This window comes from Numida meleagris, chromosome 6 (assembly GCF_002078875.1).
Source record: "Numida meleagris isolate 19003 breed g44 Domestic line chromosome 6, NumMel1.0, whole genome shotgun sequence".
Taxonomy (NCBI): Eukaryota; Metazoa; Chordata; class Aves; order Galliformes; family Numididae; genus Numida; species Numida meleagris.
The window spans coordinates 25,830,889-25,843,232 of record NC_034414.1 but is presented as its reverse complement, the minus strand read 5'-3'; the positions used below and the strand labels follow the sequence as shown (position 1 = coordinate 25,843,232).

Below are 12,344 nucleotides of genomic sequence, written 5' to 3'. Positions count from 1 at the left end.
TGTGGGATCTTACAGTCCAGTACCTGCTTTGCATTGCCCTCTGAGCCCAAAAGATGCAGATAGTCTTGAGCAAAAAAATGACTTGACTTCTTTGGTTATTCGTGTGTTCACTTGCTCCTTCTCTGTTGGAGGTGTGCAGGGCAGGGTGGAAACTTCAGGGAGGGCTGAAGGCACATATGCTAGAGGCTTTTATAAGTCTCATTTCCTGACAATTAGAAGAAATACCTGGCTAGGACAAGGTGGTATAGGAAACAGCGCATTAGCTCCTTTTCTCACTTTTAACACCCCCTCCAATGATTGTGTTTCCCAGAAGGATGAGAAGGACTGCAGTAGTTCAGGTTCTCTAGCTTCTAACTTCTTTCCTTAAACAAATCAGTTACTAAATGACCATACAGAACTGCACTATTGTTAGCATTTACACCTTGGTTGTAGGGCTCATTCCCCCTGGGACCCTGTCCATTCCTTGTAAAAGACATCACTGATAATGCAGTAAGGTCTATGAGCCTTCATTATTTCCACAAGCAATCTGTGGAGAGTAACACTGCATTTACGGATGAGTTTAAAGGGCAGAGTTCAGCTCAAATCAGCTTGCAGCCAGATAATACTTGGACGTAACTTCATACTATTGTATTACGTTGGTGAAGGAAAATGACCCTGGAGACCTCATCTGAAGATTGAGAAATGGAAGCCGCTCTCCTCCTCCTATTAGGTGAAGTGAGGTAAACGGATTCAAGGGAAACCTGTCTGTGCATGTAGAGAGGAATTCACTAGGAGAAAATTATATATCTATCTATCTCTATATACATTGGGCATTATGAAGTGCAGTAACAGGATAGATGGGATTTTATAGTTTATGCTCATTGTTCTTAAAAGACTGGTTTTTCTCATATGCTTTGTTTTTCAGTGCTGTCATTTTTCTTCTGATAGACACAACTGATTTTAACATGTGATGGTTAATTTTAGAAACATGCCAAAGGGCTGTACCCTCATGGTGCAGCAAACAGTTGTTAGTGGTTCTGAACATCTAGGTTCAGTTCTGAATGTTTGTCCCATTTTTAGGTTGAGGACAGAGATGAGAAATAGTCCAGCAGTGCACAAAAGCAACTGTATGACAAGTTGAAAATGGGAGGAGGATATAAAAGACACCTAGTAGTGACATAAAAGGAGACCATGAGTTCAGACGTCTCAGCGTCTCCATGGGGTGACATTACATTGTCAGGGACTGAGATTGCCACATGTGCTCTGATGTAAGAACCATGCATGGCATAAAATTGCTAATGATGCCCAGCAATACACTGTTGCATTAAAACTAGAGCCTGAAGAGAACGCAAAAATAATGAATGAACTGGAAGATTTTTGCTAGCTCTTCCTTACATCTTTTTTTGGGGGATAAGAGGGATCAAAGAAGCTGGTTAATCATTTCAAGTTCTCCCATGTAAGTAGGGTACCACAGTCTTCATCAGACATCCCCCTATCCTGTTATTTTTATTTGTCCCACTGTTTGCATGGCAAGTTGACTTCATATGAATTAATGCCACTTCTACAGGAATATATAACATCAGTATCACAGCATGAGGAATAGCTGACACTGACTGTACAAATCAAGGAGAATATAAGAAATATCAGGAATTTGATGGGAAAGAACACATCTTCCCATCAGTAGAGACTGTAGACAAACTGTGCCACAAACATACATGGCATGGTTTCTTTCTCCACAGGAAGAGGATATGCTTTGTCCTAGTGGCCTCACCTCACCTCATCTTCAAGGTCAAAATCTGTTACTAACAATTATATATAATTTGTCTGTGATGAGCTAGCCTTGCCATCACACCCAGAATCAGAATGGCTGAGGGAGGAAGGTACCTCCAAACATCATCAAGTCAAACCCTCTGCTTAAAGCAGGATCAGCTGGAGCAGGCTTCTCAGAGCTATGTTTAGTTGGCTTTGAGTATCTCTAAGAATGGAGACTTCAGAATCTCTCTGGCCACCCTGTTTCAGTGTTTGACTGCTCCCACAGTTGGTTTTTTTTTGGTTGGTTGGTTGGGGGGGGGGGAGAGAGGGGGTCTAGTTTTCTTAAACCTACCTTTTTGTTGTGTTTAAATGGGTTTTCCTGTATTTTGATTTGTGCCTATTATCTCACCTTTCACTGAGCACTGCTGAAGAGAGTCTGACTCTTTACTCCCTCTTGTTCTGATTGGGTATTTAGATACATTGGTAAGGTCCTGTTGAGCCTTTTCTGTTACAAGCTGAAGAGTGACAGCTGTTTCATGTGTTTCACACATGTCAGATGCCCCAGACCCCTGATATACTTTGTGACCTTTTGGTGGGCTCGCTCCAGTGCGTTCATCTCTCTCTTGTCCCAGAAATGGTAGCCTTACCAGTGCAGAGTCGACAGGAAGTCAACCTTCCTCTATCTGCTGACAGTGCTCTTTCTAATGCATCCCAGGAGGCTGTTGGCATTGTCTGTCATATTGCTGGCTAATGTTCCACCTGGTATCCACCAGAACCCCTAGCTCCTTCTCTAGCTTCCTCCCAGTCATTTGGCCCCCAGCTTGTTCTGGTGCATGACATTACTCCCATTCATCTGAAGCACTGGGCATTTCCCTTGCTTAACTTCATGAGGTTCCAGCTGGCCTGATCTGTCAGCCACTCCTCTCAGTTTTGTATCATCTGAACAATCCATCCCATCACCCACATTGTTAATGAAGATGTTAAACAATATTGGCCTCAGTGTCAGCCCCTGGGGTGCACCTCCAGTGGCAGGCTTCCAGCCAGGCTCTGTGCTGCTGATTACCATTCTTTGTGCCTGGCAGCTGAGCCTGTTTTTAATCAGTTTCACTGCCCATTTAGATAGCCTGTGCTTCCATAGTTTGACAAAGAACTGCCAATAGCTTGTTTGAAGTAAACATTCATGAAAGCAATGCTCATATGGAAAAATAATTTCAGAAAGTAATCTCATGAAAATGTTTTATCGAGAGGAGCACTCAGTGAATCTGTACGTTTCAGATAAAACAGTAACAAAATAAATTCATAAGTGCTGTGGCAGATCATTCATGCTCAGCACAGGCTTCTAGCATTGTCAGCTTATTTGTTTTATCGTCTTATTTTATGCACTGTATGTTTGAAGGATAGAGCACTTCTGTTCTCATTACGAAGAAGAGATGGAAAGTACTGGCCTTGGCAGTTACAGCAAAAATATTGAAAAATTCTTCCTGTACTCTATAATAACCAGATATCAAAAAAGAGAGAGATTATGACTCAGATCAGTGTATCGTTTTTGAAGTACGTCACATCACATCTGCTTTGGTGATTTTGGGGGAAGCTGGACTTGTGTTTTTGGAATGCTTGGCATCAGGAGAGATAAGTGCATTAATGAGAGGAGGGAAAATCCAGATGGCCTGAAGTCATGTGGAGATCTAGGCTTTTATATAGGCTTCCTATTGAGAAACTGTAGATCAGAGCTGGTGATACCACATATCAGGATAAGTACATCATAGCTTGGCAGGCCATCAGATGTTGCAGTGAGGGCAGTTATTTCAGTGTATCAGACAGATTGGTATTTATAGCCCTCCTGCACAGTGTAAATAGAATCCTACATCAATAGTTGCCAAAATCAAGATATGATCCTTTTGCTTCAACTATGTAAAAATTTGCAACACTGAAATATTTTTTTGTGGAATCACCTTCAAAGACAGAAAGGCAACTTACATCCTTTGTGCAGAGCTTACCTGGCAGCTTCAAGAAATTCCTTCAGATTGAATGCAGAGAGTTACCTGATGGTCTCCCTGCCAGACAGTCACCATCCTCTAGAGATACCCTAGAACTCCTGACATGGCCTCTAGATTTCAAGTGACACTTTACATTTAGGAAAAATATCCCAAAGCAATGTATCTGAGTACAGACACCAGAACTACCTCTCCTTTAACCTTGGACATGGTACATTTTGCCCGTAATTCTGACTGTGTCACAGCCTGCTGGGGAGCACCTGGCACTGCTTGCCTGTGCTTCTCCTCCCATACGCTGTGGGCCTGCTAGCTTTATTGGGCTGTGAGTGGTTTACAACATTTTATCAAAGAGTCAAAGTTCTCACTTGAAGAACTTACTCAAATCTTGGTGCATGCTTCCAGAAATCAAATATTTATCTTTTTGCCCATAGGGTAGGTAGTTTTAGTGATTGCTGTGGGACCAGATTTCTCGCTTTCTCCTCTTTTCTCACCAAAGCATGTGTTTACACCACAGGATGGATCAGCCCTTCCACTAGCCTCTGGAAAAGTTCTTGTCCAAGATCCAAGAACGTCTTTGGTGTTTACTTGGCTCGTGACCTATGGGATTGGAATCATTGTAGTAAATGCAAGTTCCTTCCATTAATCTGCCAGCTCCAAGGCCTTTTTGCCTCTTCATTTTTCCTGAGGAGAGAGGTGGAGTAGGAAATGGCTCCCAGGTCTTTCAGAAAGCACCAGGAAAAGGATCCCCAGCTTCCTATTGACATGCTGAAGGGCCTATTGTACTGTTAGTAGATTTCTCCCTTCCTATCCCACTTAAGGAGACAATAGATAGGTGGGATAATTAATTTTTCTGTCATGGAGGGTTAATAGCATGGCATGCCAGGTAGTTATTATCTGAATCAGACTCAAACCCTGATTCTTTTAAGATTTCTCATGGAATTAAATTGCAGACATGAAAACAAGAATTTGAAAAGACAAGTTTCTAGATCATATTCTCACCTTGTTAATGATTTTCTCTGTATGTAAAGGTTGCATGTAAAAAAAAAAATGTTATGAGCACATAAAATCTTGCACATAACAGTTATGAAGCAAAGCAGGTCATTTTAAAATGCCAGGATTAAGCTTGCTTCTTGTAAAGTTTGTGAGCCCACATAGTTTCCCCACCTTTCTCAGTTGGTTCTTTTGCTGAGGCTGGTACCTTCTTTTCTTGCTGTTTCCTTGTTTAAGCTGAGATTTGTTTCTTTGCTTACTGCTCATGCCAATCTGGCACATTTGGTGCTGCTGCCCTCAGAGGTTTGGCTGGATCAGCAATGGCCCGCTCTTGCTATGGAGACAATTTATATCCAGTTCTTCTTGTTGTCTGAGGCACGCTCTCTTCTCTGTCCATCAGGGAGTATGAGGCTGGGATGTGTGGAGTGTAGGGATTTTTGCTGTTGAGATCTAGCAAACACTTGGAAGTATTTAGTTTGCCATAGGGTGATAGTATGGTCAAATACAGACATATTTCTACGTGGCAAATTTCTTCTCTTGCAAAATTACCAGGGAGCTGAAAAAAAATATTGATAAGGGACAATATAAGACTTCTAGCTATTTACAGTATTATATCACTGGCTAGGACTGTATTTAAATATATATAAGGGGGATTGTGCATAATTATTTGAATACTCTGCTTATTAAAGTGGTGTTGCAATGAACAACAAGTTATCTTTGTCTAGCTGTGTGATTCCTATCTTCCTGCATTGGCCTGTGGATATGAGAAAGAACTGGCTGTCTCTTATCCATGTTCAAACTACAGAGTGCTTATGTGCCTCCATCTTTTGTGCTGTGGTTGCCCTGCCAGACATTTTGTGCCTGTGTTTCTATAGTAAGCCAATCTGATTGCTACGTGAGTCTCTGGTTGCCAACTGCTTCAGATGAGAAATTCCGAACAAAAACCATCAAGAACTGCAGAGACCCTGTGTGGAATGAAACTTTCTACTTCCGGATACAGAGAAAAGTCAAGGTACCCAAAACTCTCATCTGATATGCATGCAGTTCCTTTCGGGTTAAAACAAAACAGGATGTCAACACTTCTAATGCCAATCTGAGTTTACTTAGAGTTCTAGCAAGCCGGAGTGAACATCCTTGGCTTTCTCAGGAATCCACTTCCTTCCTAACGGATGCTTTTTGTTTGTAAATCAGCAGTTGAACCTGACCTGCTTGCAGAAGGCTGAGAGAACCAGTGGCAGAGTGACATTACAGAGAAACAATGAAGTAAATCTACAAAGCAGCGTTAGAGCAGAAAAGCCTCTCTTTCACTAATATAATTAAAATTTTTATGCAGTTCAGTACTGCTAATTACACTATTCTCAGTGAACACAGCTGGTTGAAAGTAGAAAGCCCAAGAAGAGCTCAGAGGTCAGCCTTGAAAGTTATTAATAATGAAGTGACCTATACTGCTCCTGTTGATGTGGGACAATATAGTACTAATGGTTATCCGTATTGCTTCCTACACGTTTGGTGAGTTACTTTCATAGAATCATAAAATTCTTAGAGTTGTAAGGGATCTCTGAGGGCCATCAAGTCCAACTCCCCTGCAGTGAATGGGGACACCACAGCTAGATCAGGTTGCCCAGGGCCTTATCCAGCCTCTCCTTGAAATTCTGAAGGGACAGGGCATCAACCACAACACTAGGTAACCTGTTCCAGTGCCTCACCACCCTCATTGTAAAAGATTTTTTCCTTATATCTAACCTAGATCTACCCTCCCTGAGCTTGAAGCCATTTCCCCTTGTTCTGTCGCGACAGATCCTGCTAAAGAGTTTGTCCCCTTCTTTCCTGTAGCTTCCCTTTAGATACTTATAGATATTTAAGCAGAAATGATGTCCCAAAAGAAAACTCATTTCAGCCTTAATTGATAAGACTAGAAGCTATTCCTTATAAGGGAGATTATGCTGATTTTCTTTCTCTTGTGGCAATTTGTCATCAATGCTTTTCTATTTCCTCACTCTAAAGCTGATGCTGAACGTGGAATAGCTGCACAATGCTATATTTCTTGAGGACATGCTAACATTGTACATTTTTCATTTATTTTTCCAGAATATTCTAGAAATGACTGTTTCTGATGATGACATCATTCGTGATGATGACCATGCTATTATTCTTTTTGATGTAGCTAAAATCTCTCTTGGGAAAAGAGTGACAATGGCATTCCCACTGAATCCACAGGTATGAACACAGTCAGAAGTTTAACCAGAAGGGAAAATGCAGGAATGTCTTGAGGTACTAGATTTGCTGTCTCATACCACCAGAACCAACTTTGGAGTCCATCCATAGCAAAATTTCTAGAAATCTTGGAAACTGCAAACTGATGACAAAATTTTCAGCTCTCTCAAATTGCTGTTGGTTTCATCTGGCGCAGATTCTGGCCAAGTGCCCAAGCCCCAGAACAGATGAAATTTTAGGGAAGCTTTGCACTTTTACTTAACTGACAGAAAATGGCAGTTTATCTAATCCTAACAAATATTGTAAAAACAAAAACAATTCAAGGACACAATATTCCATGACATTTTTCTAAACATTAAGTTTTAGAATGTTGTGCTCAACATACGGAAGCAAGCAAGGAAGAAGCTGTGAAAAATGAAGGTTTACTAGGGAGACTTGTAAACATCCTTTGCTGTGCTAGTACAAGTGAGATCTCTTTTCTCTTATAGAAGAAAAAGCTGCATCTGTCCTTTAATGCTGACAATAGCAAGAAAGAAACAATACTGTTACTTAACGAAGCATAAAAAAACTGCGCTTGCGAGAACAAAGACCACTTTTGCAAACTTCTGCACATGCTGGCTGAGAATGTCTCATTTTTTTTCTTTCATTTTCAGGGGAGAGAGGAGCTGGAAGTTGAGTTTCTATTGGAGAGCATGTGAGTAAAACCCCATTATAATGGAAGCAGCAGCTCAGAGAGAGATTCATTGATGCAGGGAAATGTTCTGTACACCCAGTGTCACCTCAATAGTCAGTCTCCCTTTGTCCAAGCTCAATGTGTGCATCAGCAGATCACTATAAGAAAAAAATGCCACAGTGTGGAGAATAAGTTCATAATTTTTAATTCTGTAACATTCTTTTGAAATTGTGATTCACGTGGTTTGGAGTTGACTTTCAGAAGCTGGTAATACAATCTGCAGTAAGTCTCTGGACAGCTCATGGCTGAGGATAATATTGCTACCCAATCTGGGACATACCTGTAGTATTAAGATTGTTACAAGCAATTCCCAGGTGCTTTATTGCAACTGAATCATTTCTGCTCTGTAAGCTATGTGGCTTCTAGTGAAAGTGAAGCATGCTTTTACAAACAACAAAAAGGAGCAAATACAACCAAAATCTCTGAGAGAAAAATATGTCCTGTTTAAAATATATATATATATATATCCAGATTATATAATTTCTAAAATACATGTTATTTTTGTTTTCTAGCCAGGATCACCCTGAAGCCATCGTCACAAATGGGGCAGTGGTGGTAAAACATGAAACATTATTTGCTTTGTTTTCTTGCCTTCTTTCCTGCATTGTTCCTTACCTTAGCTGACTACAACAGTAGTGAGAGAAACACAATAAGTCTTCAGTCTTCAGTGACGCTTCTGTTAGGAGCTTTGTTTTCTCCTTAGAGGAGGCCAACATGATTCTAGAAGAGCCTTCAGACTGCTATCATTTTCTTTTGTTTTTTTTTTCTGCATCCATAGAAAATTACAACTTGCTTATCATAGCACCATCTTCCCACATGATAGTGAACTTAATTCTCTCTTTCTCTGGGTCTGGCAGAATCCTCCAGCGCATTTAGCCCACACATTCAAGCAATGATCCTTCCAACACCTGCCAGCACTGGTGTTGAGATGGCTGAATCAGTAATCTAATTCCCTGTCCTGGTCATGTCTGTTACAGTGCCGTGAACTAGCCTGCTTGGAAGTTGAGTTTGACAGCAGGGTGAAAAAGAAGCACTTTGCAGGTAAGCTTCCTAGTTCTTTAACTGAATATTAGTGACTTTACCCCTTCTAACAATGCCTAGAAATTGCACCAGCCAAATACTAAAACTTTAACTGACCACATCTAAGGCAATTTGTAAAATCTTTCCAGTAGGGAACGCCTCTTGTTCTGCAGCAGGTGCAGGTTCGAAGTTCTGACTGCACAGGGAGCTGTGTGCCAGATGACAAGTGATGTCAGGTGCCTACACAGAAAGTTTCTAAACCCCAAGCTGAGATCCTAAAAATCTCTGCTGTACTACTGCTAACCCCAGAAGAATCTTACCTCCTTAGGCACGATAGTCCCTGGCCTTTAATTTCCTCAGGATCTGTGACAGTTTGACTTGTGCGCACGCACAGAAACACCTCATTTTTTGCAGGGGTTAGCCGCTCAGCAGCTGGCTCATGTCTGACCCTGGTCAAGAATCAGAATCTAGAAGTTCCTCTGCCCACATCCCCTGAAGGGCTGCATCTGGTACGCAACCTCAGAACATGCATAACACACTCCAGCAGGATTAGCTGAACTCTTCAGATAAATACAGCCATCTACTGCAATCAGACCTTATTTTAGGGGACAGAGAATTTCTATTGCTCATTATTTGGCCAGATATGAGAACGCTTTATAGCACAAGGTACCTGGTGGCACTTACTATGATGATGCAGCTGCAATAGAAGCTTAACTGTCTAAAACTTGCTGCCATGCCCATCACCCCCATATCTGCCTTTTTGTTCAGCCTATTGTAATGATACAGTGACCTGTAGTGTGTGGGTCTTGGGTCATTTTCAGACATCAGCTTTCCAGGTGCACAGGGAGAGGTGAAGGGGATTGTTCGAATCTACCTTTTGCTTCCTATCCCCCTCTTCTCTTTATTTGCAATTAAGAGTAACTACTCTGTGCGTTTTATCTCATTGTTTTAGAGAATGAACTAATGTTTACAGTGAGAGGATCATTTGAAGAAACGCAGAGAGTTTCACTGGGCTCTGGCTCCCGTTCCCCTCTCCCAGATCCCACTCTCTTCCACTATGCCAAATACAAGCAACCTTCACTGGATGTTGTACTCACAAAGAAGAGGAAGCTTCCCAGCTTTGTACGTTACCCTTGAACATGGTAGTCAACACAGACAGTCCTATGAACTGACCTTTATATGTGAGTAGGCAGCAAGAGAAGAACATTTCTGTCTTAACCAAAAGGACCTCCATGCTCCTTTTCAGTGTGCTTGTGTGACATGCAGAGAAAGGAGGAGCAGAAGCATTCCCCTGACTTTACCTCTGAAGTCTCTCCCTTCTGAGCAGGAAGCAGTCAGCAAGGTAAGCATCTGCTGACCATTGAGAATCCTTTGCAAGCTTTCAAAAATTCCCAGTAGTTCCAAAGACTCAGAAATTGAAGTCCATCTCTCTTCATACAGAACTGATAGTTTTCTGAACTCCCTTGCATCTAGTGTGTTGCATAATAAAGTAAATTGATTGGAGCGAAATAAAAGGGGAATCCGTGGGAGAAGGATGAAGAAGAAAAATGTCTGAGCTGCTGCTCATTCTCCTTATATGGTCCATGTCTTTTACCAATCTGGAAGTCACTGGGTGCTACTATGGCTAAGGGGTGAGGCTCAGCCCCCTTGGAGGCAAACAGGGCTGCACACATATGTGCATGACGAGTTCAACCTCGTTGGCTTCCTCTTACATCTCACATTGTTGCATGAAATAGTGCAGTTTCTAGAATGACGTTTAATGGTGGAGCTTTCTGGGGATGCGAACCACTGCAGCTCTTCCCTTCTTTGTTTGTGTAGCTAGGTAGTGCTTGAGCAAGCTACATCTGATCTTCTTAACAGAGGGAAGATAAAGGCTGTAGGTGATAGTGCTGAAACCTTAACTTGTTAAATCAGCATACATCTCTGGGTAATAACAAAACACTGAGGGGACAGTCTATCTCCCAGTCTTAGTTTAATGAAGTTCAGAGCTCTGTAGATGTAATGATGACTCAAAAGAGCTATGCCCCTTGGAAAGTGGGGGAAATCAGACTGTCTTTAAATATCAATATTCATTCTTTTACCTTTCTGATTTTCAGCACAGAAAATTTGATTTGCTCTTAAAGGCGAAAAAATGGTAAGAGATCTTGTTTATCTTAATAGAATTATAGGATCTTTTAGGTTGAAAAAGACCTGTAAGATCATCTAGTCCAACCACTGCCCAACACTACTGTCCACCACTAAACCACATCCCTTTGCTTTTGGATAATTGTCAGTCAAGTTCCAATCCCTTTGATACTGTCTGTGTTTTGAATGTTGGTTTGTCCTCATTTCAGGCAATGAAATAAAATGGTCCTGGAACAATCCAGAGTTTCAGAGGCTGTGAGTTTATGTAACAGGACTATACAATGAATTAAGATAAGTTTTTATCAAGAACACACAATAATTTTTGGCTGATATTTTATTGTAATCAGTATTATTTGCCAAAGGCCAATGTGAGCACTCGCTGAAACCTCTAGGAATTATTACCAAATGTAGACTTTCAATAAAAGCTGCATTTCAAAACTCATTGAAAGAAACCAATTCTGTTTCCCCAAGCATGGACAGGGGAACAAGAAGGCCAAACCCAGAGTACCTGGTGACTCTAGGATACGAAAAAATTGACATAATACAGGTACCTGCATAGATTTTAATCAGCTAATCAAAGAAATAAATGCATATTAACTTATTTTTAAACCAGTGAAGCACATTGTGGATTTTGAGTCATGGTTAAGGCCTATTAAGTTTCAGAGGATGTATCTGTGACATTTTGTAGGAGCTTCTCTTTCTTTGCAAAAGTAGGTGCATCTTCTGTTGTGCTACTGAAGTATGTTTTCTGAGAGATAGGCATACAGTTTACAGCTGTCATCTAAAAATTTCCCCTTTCCGCACCTATGAATGATTTTCATATCAGCTTCTGAACTGTTACCGTAGTACTTATTAATATCCATAAATGACTACACACACAGAAAAAGGAAAAACACAAATAACAACAAGAAAAAGCCAACAACAGAAAACATTTAAACCACACCTTCTGTCCGTGATGTGAGGGTGTCTGTGGATGTTTGCACAATTTTTGAAGGTGCACTTAAAAGCCATCTTCAGTACCTTGCCCTCTGCAGGCTTTTGGTTTCATGTCTGAAAGGAAACAGTTGTGTTACTTGCAGCTCTATCTAATTTCAGGTATCTTCAGTAAGGAGTGGACAAAAAAAGAGAAAAAAAAAATCCCCCTTAGTCCAGATGAAGATGTGCAGTTGTTCTCTGGGAATAAACCTGAGCATTTCGTCTTTTCCTTTTTTGCTTTATATATGCGTAATTGTCAAGGCATGTCTATTTATGAAGTAGAAGCAGTTCTTGTTATAAGCATGATGTCAAGTAAGATACTTGACACTGTGTTCCAGCCAGGAAGACCTAGATGTACGCCTGGGCTTTGACTTGTGTGCACAGGAACAGGATTTCATTTGCAAAAGGAAGAAGGTTGTTGCAGCTGCTCTGAAGGACATTCTTCAGTTGGAGGAAGACTTGGAGGACGATGAGGTAGCTAAGACATAATTATTCTTTGCTTTCTCTGCAGCTGGATGTCAAAATACAGCATTTGTATTCAATTTTCCTTATTTCCAGGAGAT

The 12,344-nt window shown here is 41.0% G+C and overlaps 1 protein-coding gene across 1 annotated transcript in view; it reads left to right on the top strand.

The window, feature by feature from the left end:
• The window catches only part of LOC110401665 (cytosolic phospholipase A2 epsilon-like), a 40,715-nt gene that overhangs the window by 16,533 nt on the left and 11,838 nt on the right, over positions 1-12,344 (top strand). Inside the window, exons 6-14 of the mRNA XM_021403016.1 lie at positions 5,591-5,727; positions 6,804-6,932; positions 7,583-7,623; positions 8,175-8,217; positions 8,640-8,703; positions 9,635-9,804; positions 9,929-10,024; positions 10,779-10,816; positions 12,120-12,255. Coding sequence (XP_021258691.1) covers positions 5,591-5,727; positions 6,804-6,932; positions 7,583-7,623; positions 8,175-8,217; positions 8,640-8,703; positions 9,635-9,804; positions 9,929-10,024; positions 10,779-10,816; positions 12,120-12,255 — 854 coding nt within the window. The remainder of the gene's footprint in view (positions 1-5,590; positions 5,728-6,803; positions 6,933-7,582; positions 7,624-8,174; positions 8,218-8,639; positions 8,704-9,634; positions 9,805-9,928; positions 10,025-10,778; positions 10,817-12,119; positions 12,256-12,344) is intronic.